The sequence below is a fragment of the Staurois parvus genome, unplaced genomic scaffold, assembly GCF_062004578.1.
Source record: "Staurois parvus isolate SC_StPar_1 unplaced genomic scaffold, SC_StPar_1.0 ptg002447l, whole genome shotgun sequence".
Taxonomy (NCBI): Eukaryota; Metazoa; Chordata; class Amphibia; order Anura; family Ranidae; genus Staurois; species Staurois parvus.
In genome coordinates this window covers 105,722-123,118 of record NW_028320243.1, presented here as the reverse complement: position 1 = coordinate 123,118, position 17,397 = coordinate 105,722, and the positions used below count along the sequence as shown (strand labels likewise).

Sequence of the window (17,397 nt, the reverse complement as noted above, 5' to 3'; positions counted from 1 at the left end):
AGAATGTCCCTTACATTGGTGGTCAGTGGGAAGAATGTCCCTTACATTGGTGGTCAGTGGGAAGAATGTCCCTTACATTGGGGGTCAGTGGGAAGAATGTCCCTTACATTGGAGGTCAGTGGGAAGAATGTCCCTTACATTGGGGGGGGGGGTCAGTGGGAAGAATGTCCCTTACATTGGGGGTCAGTGGGAAGAATGTCCCTTACATTGGGGGTCAGTGGGAAGAATGTCCCTTACATTGGGGGTCAGTGGGAAGAATGTCCCTTACATTGGGGGTCAGTGGGAAGAATGTCCCTTACATTGCGGGGGAGTCAGTGGGAAGAATGTCCCTTACATTGGGGGGAATCAGTGGGAAGAATGTCCCTTACATTGGGGGGGAGTCAGTGGGAAGAATGTCCCTTACATTGGGGGGGAGTCAGTGGGAAGAATGTCCCTTACATTGGGGGGGGTACAAGAAAAATAAAACAGTAATAGAGGTGAAATCTTCCAATGGGGGCAATTGTTCTGGTGACAACTGTCTAAGTGGGGATTCCCTCTTCAGTCTATGGATATTTCCTCTCACTCCCTGTTGTGTCTCCAGAAGGGAACACGAGGAGGAATCTCCCATAATGGACACAGACAGGGTATAAGGCCCGGGTTTAACCCTTCCCTACTTTATCCTAAAGTTAGAAATAGTTTTGGGGCTTTAAATAAACTTTCACCTGTGTGAAGAAGAAAACTATAAATCTGGATGCAATGTTCGGGGGGGGTCTGTTCTGCAGGTCGGTCTCCTCCGTGTCCTCAATGACACCAGAGATAATGGATCTGTATTTGCAGCAAAAGACTTCATAAAAGGATTTGGGCACAACGTGAGCAAACTGAACGTCAGCAAACAGAACTGCTACTTTGCCCTTTTCTGAGAGCGGAATGTTTGTTTTACGAAACATATAAAACCAAAGAGAGCGAAAAATCTGATTCACCAGAAGCTGCAGGAAGAGCTCCGCACCATGGAATCCTCCATCTGGAAACTCCTTCTTCTGGCTGCTCTGTATGGGGCAAACATAGGTCAGCCACCGACAGACATAGATGGATAGATAGATATTAGATAGATAGATAGATAGATAGATAGATAGATAGATAATAGATAGATAGATAGATAGATAGATAGATAGATAGATAGATAGATAGATAAATAATAGATATATAGATAGATAGATAGATAGATAGATAGATAGATAGATAGATAATAGATAGATAGATAGATAGATAGATAGATAGATAGATAGATAGATAAATAATAGATAGATAGATAGATAGATAATAGATAGATAGATAGATAGATAGATAGATAATAGATAGATAGATAGATAGATAGATAATAGATAGATAGATAGATAATAGATAGATAGATAGATAGATAGATAAATAATAGATAGATAGATAGATAGATAGATAGATAGATAGATAGATAATAGATAGATAGATAATAGATAGATAATAGATAGATAATAGATAGATAGATAGATAGATAATAGATAGATAGATAGATAGATAGATAGATAGATAGATAGATAGATAGATAATAGATAGATAATAGATAGATAGATAGATAGATAGATAGATAGATAGATAGATAGATAGATAATAGATAGATAATAGATAGATAGATAGATAATAGATAGATAATAGATAGATAGATAGATAGATAGATAGATAGATAGATAGATAGATAATAGATAGATAGATAGATAGATAGATAGATAGATAGATAATAGATAGATAGATAGATAGATAGATAGATAGATAGATAGATAGATAATAGATAGATAGATAGATAGATAGGTAGATAGATAGATAGATAATAGATAGATAATAGATAGATAGATAGATAGATAGATAGATAGATAGATAGATAGATAATAGATAGATAGATAGATAGATAGATAGATAGATAGATAGATAATAGATAGATAGATAATAGATAGATAGATAGATAGATAATAGATAGATAGATAGATAGATAGATAGATAGATAGATAGATAATAGATAGATAGATAGATAGATAGATAGATAGATAGATAGATAATAGATAGATAGATAGATAGATAGATAGATAGATAATAGATAGATAATAGATAGATAGATAGATAGATAGATAGATAGATAATAGATAGATAGATAGATAGATAGATAGATAGATAGATAGATAGATAATAGATAGATAGATAGATAGATAGATAGATAGATAATAGATAGATAGATAGATAGATAGATAGATAGATAGATAGATAGATAATAGATAGATAGATAGATAGATAATAGATAGATAGATAGATAGATAGATAGATAGATAGATAATAGATAGATAGATAATAGATAGATAGATAGATAGATAGATAGATAGATAGATAGATAGATAATAGATAGATAGATAGATAGATAGATAGATAGATAATAGATAGATAGATAGATAGATAGATAGATAATAGATAGATAGATAGATAGATAGATAGATAGATAGATAGATAATAGATAGATAGATAGATAGATAGATAGATAGATAGATAGATAGATAGATAGATAATAGATAGATAGATAATAGATAGATAATAGATAGATAGATAGATAGATAGATAGATAGATAGATAGATAATAGATAGATAGATAGATAGATAGATAGATAATAGATAGATAGATAGATAGATAGATAGATAGATAGATAATAGATAGATAGATAATAGATAGATAGATAGATAGATAGATAGATAGATAGATAGATAGATAGATAGATAATAGATAGATAGATAATAGATAGATAGATAGATAGATAGATAGATAGATAGATAGATAATAGATAGATAGATAGATAATAGATAGATAGATAGATAGATAGATAGATAGATAATAGATAGATAGATAATAGATAGATAATAGATAGATAATAGATAATAGATAGATAGATAGATAGATAGATAGATAGATAGATAGATAGATAGATAATAGATAGATAGATAATAGATAGATAGATAGATAGATAGATAGATAGATAGATAGATAGATAGATAGATAGATAATAGATAATAGATGATAGATAGATAGATAATAGATAATAGATAGATAGATAATAGATAATAGATAGATAGATAGATAGATAGATAATAGATAGATAGATGATGGATAGATAGATGATGGATAGATGGATGAATGGATGGATGGATGAATAGATAGATGGATGGATGGATGGATGGATGGATGGATAGACAGATGAATCGATAAAACCTCTGTAATGTATCATGTGATCTCTCCAGATGCGGTGATCCCTCCTTCAGAGATGAACGCTCAGCCAGGTGAGAGAATTGTATTTGTTTCTATATTTTGTATTCGGATTATCTCTGCACAATGCGAGTCGCAGACATGGGCAGGTTGCGATGATTTTGCTGATTTTGGGACATGGCGCTCTCACTGCTCATTGTTCTAGTTGTAGGGATGACTCCTTTGTACCCCCCTCCCCTCTGTGATTGGTGATCTGCAGTCACATGGTTCGGCAGTTCAGCCCGATTAGCCCATCTGGAATATTGAACCCAGGAATGACTAGACATTGTTACATTGTACATATTATTATTATTATTATTATTATTATTATACAGTATTTATAAAGCGCCGATAGTTGGCTCAGCGCTGTACATTACAGAGGGGGACAGAACATGTGACAGAACAATACCAATACAATGCAAAACATGAGGGGATTGAGGGCCCTGCTCCTTGGAGCTTACAATCTTGGGCCTTTGTAGATGTGATGGAGATATTGGTGATCCCACAGTGCTGTGTATAGGATGAATCCCTCACACATTGTTATTCTGTATCTCAGCTCCAAACGTGGCTCTTCGTGGCATTCCCACCCAATCCAGCACCATGTCTTATTATGGAAGCCCACGGAACGCCAATGACGGCTCTTTGGCCCGGAACTACCTGAGGGCTCAGTGCTCCCATACCAAGCAGGATGATGGGCCCTGGTGGATGGTGGACCTTAAAAGACCTCACAAGATTATGTCTGTGGCCGTCACCAACCGCGTCCTGGAATGTTGCAAGGAACGGATTTTTGGGGCAGAGATCCGAATCGGGAACAATGCAACCAAAGGAGGGACAGCGAACCCCAGGTGAGCCTTCTATGTGTTGTGTTTGTGGCTTTGTTAGCTCTTTATTAGTGATGGATCAAACCCCCCCCCCCCCCCGTGCGGTTCATGGTCCAACATCCAAACCCAACAAAAGTTTGATGGTGAACTTCAAACAGAGGAGACAATTCAATAAGCAGCATCTGAGTACGGGGTAAAAACATTCTTTATTGTTTCAGCTGTCAGTGGGGTTGGCCACAATTAAATAAAAAAAAAAAAAGAATAGTTCCCCATTGTTGGTTTCAGTGATAAGAATGGTGCCCCTATGTTGGTGTCAGTGGAAGGAGTTGTTGGTTTGAGCAGGAAGAATAGTATCCCATTGTTAGTGTCAGTGGGAGATATTTTGCCCCATTGTTGGTGTCAGTGGGAGGTTTTGTGCCCCTTCATTGGTGTCAGCGGGAGGAATAGTGCCCCATCATTGGTGTCAGTGGGAGGAATAGTGCCCCATCATTGGTGTCAGTGGGAGGAATAGTGCCCCATCGTTGGTGTCAGTAGAAGGAATAGTGCTCCATCGTTGGTGTCAGTGGGAGGAATAGTGCCCCATCATTGGTGTCAGTGGGGGGAATAGTGCCCCATCGTTGGTGTCAGTAGAAGGAATAGTGCCCCATCGTTGGTGTCAGTAGAAGGAATAGTGCCCCATCGTTGGTGTCAGTGCACGGAATAGTACCCCATCGTTGGTTTCAGTGGGAACAATAGTGTCCCCTTGTTGGTGTCAATGGAAGGTGTAGTGCCCCATCTATGGTATCAGTGGGAGGAATTGTGACCCATTCCTGGTATCAGTGGGAAGAATTAATGCCTTATGTCAAGTGGAGGAATAGTGTCCCATTGTTGGTGTCAGTAGAAGGAATATTCCCTTATCATTGGTGTTAGTGGAAGGAATGGCACTTTATTGCTGGTATCAGTGGAAGGAATAGTGCCCCATCATTGGTATCAGTGGGAGGAATGGCACTTTATTGCTGGTATCAGTGGAAGGAATATTCCCTTATCATTGGTGTCAGTGGAAGGAATGGCACTTTATTGCTGGTATCAGTGGAAGGAATAGTGCCCCATCATTGGTCAGTGGAAGGAATGGTGCTTTATTGTTGGTGTCAGTGACAGAAATGGTGCCCTAAGGCCTGGATAAAGGCAAGCAAAGGGCCACATTTGGCAGTTTGGCGCTCACTTGCTGACTCTGACTACTCTTCTCACCAGATGTGCGGGAGTATAGAAGTAATATAGACGCACTTTGTAAAGAGAAGCGGCACTATGGAAGAGGCACCCAAAAAAGACAAGCAGAGGACGAAGCCTGGCCACCAGTATTGCCCGTGGTCTCCCTGCAGTCAATCATTAACCCCCAATATACATACCATGCCTTGCTTCGCACTGTTCAATGGAGGGGAGGTGCCAGATACAAAATATTTTGTAGATAACGGAAAGTCTTTAGTTTGGCCTAAAATAGCCTGGGTGTCACAGATCAAAGCAAGGGTCTTCCCAATCCAGGGGGTCACCAGCTGTGGGTAATCTACGTGTAGTCGAGCACCAGAGACACGTGATGAGAGTCCGAGAGTGAATTTCATTCATCCACAAATGACAAAAATACGACCACAAGAATCCAACGCGTTTCGGGGGGCCAACTAGCATCCCCCATCAGGACTTTAACATCCATCACAGTACCTACTGGACTCAAATAATGACACCCTGGGTTGTGTGAGTGCAGGAGAAGTATATTATACCGGTGCAGGGGAGGACTGACCATTCGAGCACTAGGGCACTGCCCGAGGGCCCGGAGTCAGTAGGGGGCCCCATGAGATGCCCCTGGTACCTTTTATAGGCTGTTTTGGGTGTGCTTTGAGTGTGGGCAAGGACACAGGGGCCCCATGATCCCCTATTGCCCAGGGGCCCCATGATTTGTCAGTCCGCCCCTGTACCAGTGCCATCGTTGCATTGACTGTGCTCTATCATTGTGCGTTGTGTCTCTGTTCGGAGGTAACCACGTTCTTAGAGGAGCAGGGCTTTGCTTCCACATATTAGAGCTTCCCCCACTCCTTCAATCACTGGTGGTTTGCAGACGGGTGGGAAAATCAGAAAGAGCAGGAGAAGCGTGGGCAGCACAGTGGCTGTGGTTAACATTTCTGTCTATGGTCGTTGGTTTGACTCCCAGCCATGGCACCACATGCCTGGAGTTTGCATGTTGTCCCTGTGCCTGTGTGGGTTTCCTCCGGGTACTCCCACACTCCAAAGGCATGCTGGTAGGTTAATTGAATCCTGTCTAATTTGGCCGTAGTATTTGTGAATGTGAGTTAGAAATGTTGGATTGTAGGCTCCTTGAAGGCAGGGACTGCTGTGAATGTACTATATGTACGCAAAGCACTGTGTAAATTGGCAGCGTTATATAAGTATGTGTAATAAATAAATAAGTGGATGAAGCACAGGACCACAGAATGGAAAAAGCCAACGCAGGGAGATCCTTGTACTGCAGGTCCTCAGGTACAGCTTCCTCTCCAGCAAGAACAACAATGAGCAGCACAGTAGTGCCAACACCAAATCTCCTGAGACTACCAGGGTTGGAAGCAAGGAGATCCTTGCACTGCAGGTCCTCAGGTACAGCGTCCTCTTCAGCAAGGAGAACAATGAGCAGCACAGTAGTGCCATCACCAAATCTCCTGAGACCATCAGGTTTAAAAGCAGGGAGATCTTTGCACTGTATGCCCTCAAGTACAGCTTCCTCTCTAGTAAGGACAACCATGAGCAGCACAGCAGTGACATCATCAAATCTCCTGACACTACCAGGATTGGAAGCAGGTCCACAGGTATAGCTTCCTCTCCAGGAAGGAGAACAGTGAGCAGCACAGTAGTAACTTCACCGAATCTCCTGAGACTACCATATTTTGAAGCAGGGAGATCCTTGCACTGCAGGTCCTCAAGTACAGCTTCCTCTCCAGCAAGGAGAACATTAATCAGCACAGTATTGACGTCATCAAATCTCCTTAGATTATAGATTTGGAAGCAGGGAGGTCCATGCACTGCAGGTCCTCAAGTACAGTTTCCTCTCCAGCAAGGAGAACAGTGAGCAGCACAGTAGTGACATCACCAAATCTCCTGAGACTACCAGGATTGGAAGCAAGGAGATCCTTGCACTGCATGTCCACAGGTACAGCTTCCTCTCCAGCAAGGACAACAGTGAACAGCACTGTAGTGGCATCAATAGTCAGACAGAGAGTGCCTTAGATGATCTCACACTGCCCATATACAGCTATGAGGTTACAGAACAGGAGTGTCTGGGCAGAGCACTGCTATTTTTCCAGGAGGCATTCAAATAAATTCTAAGGTTACTGCTGGGGTAGTGATTTTTGATTTGAGGCTTAATTTTTGAGTTCAGGTACGCTTTATATTTCAAGGATTTTATTCAGTAAAACAAGCCAAGAGTACAGACATGTACAATGAGATCGCATATCAACTCTTAATGGCAGTATAGAAGGAAACACACAAGAAATCATGATGGTAAAACGGGGGGGGGGGAATCACAAAAGACCAATGTTCAGTGGAACAAACATATCAAAATGCATTACAGAACACTCAATGGAGGATAATGAACAAATCCTGCTACAGGTAATGATATGGCAAACACAAGCACAGCATACATAAATAAACCGGTAAAACTCTTTTGTATGAGTGGACCCCCAAATAGGGGAACTGTAAAAATGAGGGGGGGGAAAAAAAAGGCTTTTTGAAAATGGGTTTGGGAATAGGCCAGGAAGCACGTCCACTTCCCCTCGGGAAAGAAAGAGGTATAGGATCTGGGGTCCAGATTCGCTAAGTGAACTAGGTGCATGTAGACTTGTCGTTCAGATAATCTGCTGAGTCTTGATAATGGAACCAAGAGGCCCGTATATGGGTGAATTTAGTCGGGGTGTCATGTGCTATGTGTAACGGAACCGACCCAGACTGCATTTGGGTACTTTAGTTAGACTACCGCTTTCCCGTCTGAACACCGACCACAGACCACAGCAGACCATACAAGACTAGACGACACCAGTTTTGAAGTAATCCAGAAGGTAGACTACTTTATTTGAACACAGATACAAGACATATACACTCAGGGTACAATCCCCCCTCCCTGCATAATGACACAGGGCGGGGCAATCTACATTTAGTAACAAGAGACACACAGGTATTCAAACTTCACACCAGCAGACAGTCCCATCAGGAGGGAGGGCTGCTGGAGACACCCCCCACACACACACACACTAAGCCAATACACAAACACATACATCCAATAATAGTTTGCTCCCAAGCAAGACACACAACAGAACAATGGGATGCAACCACACAACACCAGACAATCCAGAACCCTCACCTATCTCCTAGACATGTCTACACAATATTAGGACAGATCACCCTGTACCCCTAACAGGCACAGGGTGACTTACACATAAGAGGGATATGGGGAGCTGAGACAGGGGTCTCCCCACCTCTCCAAAGTGAGCTGTGTTCCATGGGTCCCTCACCCAAAGTGACTCCCGTCACACTATGTGTATACGTTCCTCCATTTCGGCTATATGACTGATACGTTGGAACCATTCCGCTACAGTCGGGGGATGTGTGGAGTTCCATTTCAATGGAATGCATCGTCTGGCAGCATTTACAAGGTGCATAGCTAAGGATCTATGGTAAACAGAACGGGAGCAAAGATGAATGATGCAGGAGGCATTGGGCAGGTGTGTAATCTAGGTTATATGTAGTGATCCTAGCAATGAGAGCATGTACCGTAGACCAATATCGTCGTCATTTGGGACATTCCCACCAAATATGCAACCGGGAGCCTGGGGAGGAACCACACCGCCAACAGAGAGGTGAAAGAGAGCTGGAAGTTTTGTGGAGGAGTTTGGGGGCTTTATACCAGGCAGAAAATAATTTGTATCCAGTTTCTTGCGTATTCACGTTGACCGAACCCCTATGGGTATGGAACAAGACTCTTCAGTAAGATCTAGAGATAAGCACCTTTCCCACCGCTGACACAGTCTACTGGCCTTCAGATGTAGTATGAGAATGGAAACATGTCCGCTTTAAGAAAACGTCCTCTTGTTGTTTCAGTTGTGGCGTCATCTCATCCATTGAATCAGGAGAGACGCTCTCCTTCTCTTGCCAAGGAATGATAGGCCAGTTTGTGACCATCACCATCCCAGGACGGGTTGAACATCTTGTCTTGTGTGAAGTCCAGGTCTTTGGATTCCCAGCAAGCAGTGGAGGTAAGGTGCAGGATTTCACAAAAAAGAAAATGAATGACAATGAACAAAGGATAACGAAAAAAGGAAAACAACAAATTCTCTTTCCACCATTACCCTAGATGAAGTGACGGCCCCAAATGTGTTAAAGACTCCAAATGGAGGTAAGGTGAATTGTTTGGTGTGTGTATCGATCTGTGGCTATCTCATACTCTTCGTTAGTATTTGTTGGAAGAATTAGATTTTCTATTGAGTTTGAACTTTTTGCAGCTCCAAACGTGGCTGTCCATGGTGTCCCTCAGCAATCCAGCCTCTATAACATGTATGGAGAAGCCAAAAACGCCATTGACGGGTCTCTAGACAGCAACTACCTTTACATCCAGTGTAGCGGCACCTCCGAGCAGGACAACCCCTGGTGGACGGTCGATCTCAAGGGACAATTTAAGGTCTTCACAGTCGCAGTGACCAATCGAGGAGACTGCTGTGCAGACAAGATCAACGGGGCCCAGATAAGAATTGGAAACTCGGCTGAAGATGGAGGAACCAACAATCCCATGTAAGTCATTTTTTTTTCTTTTAGTTTATTCACCTTCTAGTATGTAAACTGTCCTTGAAAAAGTTCAAAGGTCTTTCTGTGTTTGAACGAGTAGGCGTTCTATAAATGTCCAAAGTATGTTTGTCTCTGTTGAAATGTTGGAAACAAAAACATTCTCACTTACAAGTTACAACCTCATTTATCAAAGTAGATGTAGATGCCCTTAACCCGATGACCTTCAGTTCCATGTGCATGGTGCATCGTAGACACATTCCAAGCTTTGTTTTTTTAGCCACTCACCTACCGGGCACTTCTACCCCCTTCCTGCCTACCAGGCACTTCTACCCCCTTCCTGCCTACAGGGCACTTCTACCCCCGTCCTGCGTACCGGGCACTTCTACCCCCTTCCTGCCTACAGGGCACTTCTACCCCCTTCCTGCCTACCGGGCACTTCTACCCCCTTCCTGCCTACCGGGCACTTCTACCCCCTTCCTGCCTACCAGGCACTTCTACCCCCTTCCTGCCTACCGGACATTTCTACCCCCTTCCTGCCTACCGGGCACTTCTACCCCCTTCCTGCCTACCGGGCAATTCTACCCCCTTCCTGCCTACCGGGCAATTCTACCCCCTTCCTGCCTACCGGGCACTTCTACCCCCTTCCTGCCTACCGGGCACTTCTACCCCCTTCCTGCCTACCGGGCACTTCTACCCCCTTCCTGCCCACAGGACACTTCTACCCCCTTCCTGCCCACCGGGCACTTCTACCCCCTTCCTGCCCACCGGGCACTTCTACCCCCTTCCTGCCCACCGGGCACTTCTACCCCCTTCCTGCCTACAGTACACTTCTACCCCCTTCCTGCCTACAGGGCACTTCTACCCCCTTCCTGCCTACAGGGCACTTCTACTCCCTTCCTGCCTACAGGGCACTTCTACCCCCTTCCTGCCTACCGGACACTTCTACCCCCTTCCTGCCTACCGGACACTTCTACCCCCTTCCTGCCTACAGGACACTTCTGCCCCCTTCCTGCCTACAGGACACTTCTGCCCCCTTCCTGCCTACAGGACACTTCTGCCCCCTTCCTGCCTACCGGACACTTCTGCCCCCTTCCTGCCTACCGGACACTTCTACCCCCTTCCTGCCTACCGGACACTTCTACCCCCTTCCTGCCTACCGGACACTTCTGCCCCCTTCCTGCCTACAGGACACTTCTGCCCCCTTCCTGCCTACAGGACACTTCTGCCCCCTTCCTGCCTACAGGACACTTCTGCCCCCTTCCTGCCTACAGGACACTTCTGCCCCCTTCCTGCCTACAGGACACTTCTGCCCCCTTCCTGCCCACCGGACACTTCTACCCCCTTCCTGCCCACCGGACACTTCTACCCCCTTCCTGCCCACCGGACACTTCTACCCCCTTCCTGCCTACCGGGCACTTCTACCCCCTTCCTGCCTACCGGGCACTTCTACCCCCTTCCTGCCCAGGCCAATTTTCAGCTTTCAGCGCTGCCACACTTTGAATGACAATTGCACGGTCATGCAACCCTGCACCCATATTAAAGTTTTATCATTTTTTTCACACAAACAGAGCCTTCTTTTGGTGGTATTTACTGGCCACTGGGGGTTTTATTTTTTGCACTATAAACAAAAAAAAGCAAAACGTTTGAAAAAAAAAGTTTTTTTGCTTCTGTTATAAAATTTTGCAAACAAGTAATTTTTCTCCTTCACTGATCTGTGTTGATGAGGCTGCACTAATAGGCAGTACTGATGGGCACTGATGGGCGGCACTGATGGGCGGCACTGATGGGCGGCACTGTTGAGCTGGCACTGATGATGGGCACGGACTGGCGGCACGGCTAAGCAATGATGGGTTGCACTGACTGCTGGGCACTGACTGGTGGCACTGCTCGGCACTGATTGGCAGCACTGCTGGGCACTGATGGGTTGCACTGCTGGGCAGCACTGATGGATGGTACTGCTAGGCTGCACTGATGGGCACTGCTGGACACAGGTGGGCGGCACTGCTGAGCACTTGTGGGTGGAACTGGTGGGTGTCACTGCTGGGCAACGATCATTAGGGCACTGATGATCGGTGCTGATCCCTCCACTGACAACTGCTGGTTCTCGGCAGTACTTTCCTCACGCTGTCCCGGTGATCAGCCTGTCATTGGACATAACTGATCATGTAGTAAAAGGCTGCTGTGATTGGCCTTTTACCATATCACGTGATCAGCTCTGTCCGTAGGACACAGCGATCACAGAGATTGCCAGGTGCACACCCCCGGGGTAGGTTGGACCATGCCTGTATAATGCGCATTCCTAGGTATACCCTAGCCCAGGTATACCCGTTGCTTTTGCAGGGGAACCACCTGCAGCCCTGAATGTATGTAATGATAAGGGGTGTGCTGGAGGGTCTACTGATGCTGGCTGCTGAGGGGATCTATTGTTGCAGGGGGTTTAATATTGCTGGGGAGGTTTATTGTTGCTGGTGGGAGATCTTTTTCTAGGGGGGTTATGTTGCTGAGGGGGGTCGATTATTGTTGGAAGGGGTCTACTGTTGAGGGAGGGGTCTATTGTTGCTGGCTGCTGGAGGGACTATTGATGATGGATGTTGGGAGATCTATTGTTGCTGGGAGCTTTCTTATTGCTGGGGTGGACCTATTGTTGCTGGGGGGGGGATTTGTTGAAGGGAGGATCTATTGTTGCTCAGAGGATCTGGTGTTGCTGAGGGAATCTTTTGTTGCTGTTAGGGGGTCTATTGTTGCTGGCTGCAGGGGATCTATTTTAGTACTTTTGGTGTTATCATTAAAAGAGAAGTTGAGGTTTTTTTGTTTTTTTTTTTAATCATCATTATCTAGATGGATGCTGCATTTGTCCCAAACCCCCCCCCCCCCCCCCCCCGCCGCCAGGTCAAAGACCACTGATCGCTCCATGCTCTGTGAGTAGAGAGCTGGTGCCAGTCACCATTCTCTGATCTGCCCCCCCCCCCCCCCCACACACACACTCACTGGAGCGCTGGACTGTGGAGGGGGCAGGAGGACGTGGCTCAGGCTCTCAGCGGAGTGCTGGTCCAGGGATCTGGTCGGATCCCGACTTTAAAGTCAGGATGTTTCTCCAGCCTGGACCAGCTGAATGACGGCAGCCAACAGGGAACAAGAGGCGGGCTCTGCATACACCATCAAGCAGTTGCAAGTCTCTCTCAGCTCCCATCTGGTCCCCATGCCTCAAGCATCCCTTCTTCCGGTGGGCTGTAAGATGGGAAACAGCTGTCATTGTTAGAATACTGTGTGAAGTAAATTAGAGAGTGTCCTGACTGACGTTATGCAGTTTGGCCACAAGATGTAACTGTTTCTAACACAGCCTCAGACTGCATAGATATTTCTATATTCAATAAGGGGTGGGGTTTTCTCAAGGAGAGTGAACAGGAAGAGAAAGAGAAGCCATACTGGAGAGAGAAGAAGGCTGAGTGATCGGAAAATCCGTTGCCATCCAGCTGTGGAGACTGCCCTCCGTAATCAGAAATCCCATTGTGTGAAGCTGATGGTGTTCAAGACGCTAATCCTGTTCAAAGAGGGGAAGATTTGCTGAAAGGAAGCTGATGAGGACACAGGAGCAAAGCAACACACATTGCTGATAATCTTGCATGCTCAGTGGAGAGACATTTGTTCTGTTCAGAGTCACCAGCGGATACAAAGCAGACCCGGGTCGGTAAGATCGTGCGCGCACCTCATTTCAGTGTTGGCGCCTCCAGAGACTGAGTCCAGGCCTATAGTTAGTTAGGGTCTCTGTTTGTGTCAGGCCGCAAGTGTTGTTACTGATCATTGGAAGGACTCCACAACTTAAAGTGACATTTCACATTGGAGAGCTGATAAAATCCTACAAACTCAAGCCAGACTGGTGTTTTGCTCAGAAGGAATACTCAGGCACGTGCTACAGGACCAGTTATGGGGGGGGGGAATACTGTAGATTTGTGTAAGATTGTAAGCTGTTGTGCTGCACCGCAGGCTAGCCCATACCGTACACCCATACACTGATTCCTGCTCTGTAGGGGTAATAACAGGTAAGGTGTGGCAGCTTAGTTGTGCCCCCCAGTAGGTAAATTACTTCACTTTCTACCTTCATCCATCAGAAGGTGCCATGCTGTGCAGCACAAGGGTCTCAGCCTTAGGTAAAATTCTGTTGTGACAAAAGCTGGTGTTGGGGTTGCTTTCCTCGTTCGTGACTTCACTGTATCCTGGGGAGCCCACCCCGGTACACGGCTTACAGGGCGGTGCTTCACCCCTGGAAAATGCCACCCTAGGCAACTGCCTTGTTTGCCTTGTGGTAAATACGCCCTGCCAACAGCAGACTTTATCCCACTGTCAGCTGCAAACAAGTCCCAGGAGTTCAGAACGAAGCACTGGCACCACAAAATAATCATTGGTTCTGTATTCTCTAAAAGGGGCCATACTGGAAGGTGTATAGGGGATAAAACCAAGGGAAGGTGCTCGGAGGTGGGTAGGGAATGGATGCAAGGGGCAACTTGGAAGGGGGGAATTATCTGCACCTACTTTCTGAGGAAAAAAAAACCCAGGGTACATCTCATTGCGAAGTGACGTGCAAGGACCAAATTGGTTCAACGTAGCCATAGATGTACAAGCATGCCCCACCCAAACCCTACCATTCCACTTGCTTTCAAGATGAATTAGGGGACCTTGTCAAGGGGAAAGGTGGGTAGGGGATGGATACAAAGGGTGACTTTTTTTTCCACTTCAGCTTTGAGTGAAGTTTTTTTGAGGGTCAGTCAAGGAATGGCCATATACTCCAGCTCTTCCTAGACAGTCCCAAGGCATTCTCAGGATAGCTGGGAAATATACACTCACTGCTAGGGGCACAAAGTAGTCCAGCGCCGGCCCTGCCGGTCAGTCCCTCCTGTTCCATTTTGAGGGTTTTGCCCCAGCTGTATACAGCCGCTCCAAGGATGAACATATTCCCGTCTTTGATGAGTCTGAGACATAAGAATGGTAGAACTTCGTGTAACGTAGCCACAATGTATTTTGAAGCTGACTCCTCTTTCTCTTTGCTTATCAATTTCCAGATGTGGAACAATTCCAACAATGGCAAGCGGTGAGACCCTGGCCTTTGAATGTGACGGCATGGTTGGACAATATGTGACCATCTTTATCCCTGGAAAAATGACCTCATTAACTCTCTGTGAGGTCCAAGTGTTTGGACTACCGAGCGTCGTCTCAGGTGATTATATACTGTAGATACAACAACAAACCTTCAAACGGTAGAGTCTGCAAAAGAACCACACTACTCGAACCACACTACTCGAACCACACTACTCGAACCACACTACTCGAACCACACTACTCTAGACTCCAAAATTCTCATCTGCTGGGGGTGCACTAGGGTGCTGGCCATATGTTAGGTGCCGCCTGGCAGTGTCTCTAGCAGCCCACAGCACGGATTTCCTCAGGGCGCGGGGTCTAAGTCCCAGCCTGCTATTCACCAGGGCCCCTGATGGTGGGGATGGACTTGGTGCAGACTGGAACCAGGTCGCGACCCCCGAGTGCGTCCGGCTGTGGTAGAGTGTACTGGCAGGGGAGTGCAGGAACGGAGTCTGATGGGAAGAGGCAGGCAGACTTACTAAAGGTGATCTGTGCGGGATGGATGGATCGTCGGGTGAAGTAAGCGTAGTCAGACAGGCCGGGTCGGTATAGTGCGGGCAGCGTGGTACAGGAGGAGCAAGCAGAGAATGGTCGGGGTCACAAGCCAGGTTCAGCAGGTAGCAGGCAGCGCGGTACCAAGGATCAGGCAGAAGGATGGTCAGGCAAGCCAGGGGTTAATCAGGAGAATAGGCAGGGTCAGGAACAAACAGAGGTCGGCAACGGATAACACAGGAACGCAAATCAGGAACAGAACAGGTAAGACCAAACGGCAACTTGACATACCTGTTCCATGTTTAAATAGCCCGCCCCGCGCTGTCATTGGTGCTGGGCGCGTGTCCGTGCTCGCAAGTGCGCATGCACGAATACCGCCGCTGCTGTGCACGCCCAGGTCTCGTCGCTCGTGCGCTAGTGAGGACTGGTGTTCTGCGCATGCGACGCCCGGCGCGACACTGCAGAGCACCAGCGTCCTGAAACCAGAGCAGCCTATCCCTGTTTTTTGTGTCCTCCATACAAGAAATTAAAAGGCTTGGGCGCCAATGATGTCAGAAAATGGTATTAAACCAGGTAGGTTCGCTGTGAGTCCCCACCTGAGATCCACCCGTCACGTACCTGATGGGAGACGGAATTGACGAGGTCGGCCTCACTTGTGTCACTAATCCTGAGCCCGCTGAGGTTGGAACGGAGGGCGTCTAAGGACCAGGGGGACAAGAGCACCAGGGTTTTTGCAGATGACCTTGGTAAGCAGGATATCCACTGATTCGGACACTGTAGAAATAGACCAGGCAGGTACAGTGGATTGCCAGATGCACAGCAGAGCCAGGTATGTAGCCAGGACACAGGATTGGAGCGGAGTCATAGGATAGCCAGGGTCATAACAGTCGGGCAGCGTGGTACAGGATCAGGAGGAAAAGCCAAAGTCAGAATCAGAGCCGAAGTCAGGAACCGGGGGGGCAGAAGAGAACTCAGTCGGGTCAGGAACAAGCCGGGTCAGCACCAAAGGAATCGCACAGGAAACAAGCAGGACACGGGGGGGGGGGGAGCTAAAGACCAGTCAGCACTGAATCAGCACCGAGGTGTTCTTTAAATAGCCCGCCCAGCGCCGAGAGGCGCGCCTGGGTCCTAGTGCCTGCCCGGTGCCGTCATTGGTGACAGGCGCGCCTGGATCCCAGTGGCCGCCTGCCTTGTCGGGATCCTGCGCCTGCACAGATTCATGCGCTGCGGCGATCTTCTTGTTCCCTGATAACCCCTCTTCATGCGTTTCACCTTCACAGGCTTAGTCATGTCTCTACACCTAAGCCTCTAAGAGCGAAATGCGTCGGCAAGGGGCGGTTCTCAGACAGGGACTCACAGCAAACCTACCTGGTTCGATAACAATTTTTTACACCGAGTAACAAATGTTCAAACACATCTGAAGTCATATTCGCTTTTTATGTGGAAGCTGTTCAAGCTGATCTACTATAGAGGAAATTGCGCTTACATTTGTAGCTCGTTTTCACAGCGCAAACATTGGGCTCGGTAATCCATTTTTAAGTCGGAGGGTTTTGCTTCGGATACATTTGCAATCCTTAACAGAACAATTTGAGAGCAAGCTGTCATGTGATAACACAAAAACCCGTGAGCTTTCAACTGGAAGCTCATCCCTCATCATGCTGTACAGTAACGGGCAGGGGTGGACTGACTATTTTAGCCACTCAGGCACTGCCCGAGGGCCCGGGGTCAGTAAGGGCCCCCATGAGATGCCCCTGGTACCTTTCATGGGCTTTTGTGGGTGTGGTTTGAGTGTGGTCGAGGACACAGGGGCCCCATGATCCCATATTGCCCAGGGGGGCCCAGGAGTTGTCAGTCCACCCCTGGTCC

General features: G+C 46.5%; 1 protein-coding gene across 1 annotated transcript in view; it reads left to right on the top strand.

The window, feature by feature from the left end:
- The first annotated feature begins 957 nt into the window (after positions 1–957).
- Positions 958–17,397, top strand: part of LOC149430867 (uncharacterized) — a 58,893-nt gene continuing 42,453 nt past the window's right edge. The window contains exons 1-7 of the mRNA XM_089665978.1: positions 958–1,044; positions 3,289–3,327; positions 3,849–4,137; positions 9,226–9,380; positions 9,479–9,520; positions 9,627–9,912; positions 14,964–15,118. Coding sequence (XP_089522104.1) covers positions 987–1,044; positions 3,289–3,327; positions 3,849–4,137; positions 9,226–9,380; positions 9,479–9,520; positions 9,627–9,912; positions 14,964–15,118 — 1,024 coding nt within the window. The 5' untranslated portion in view covers positions 958–986. The remainder of the gene's footprint in view (positions 1,045–3,288; positions 3,328–3,848; positions 4,138–9,225; positions 9,381–9,478; positions 9,521–9,626; positions 9,913–14,963; positions 15,119–17,397) is intronic.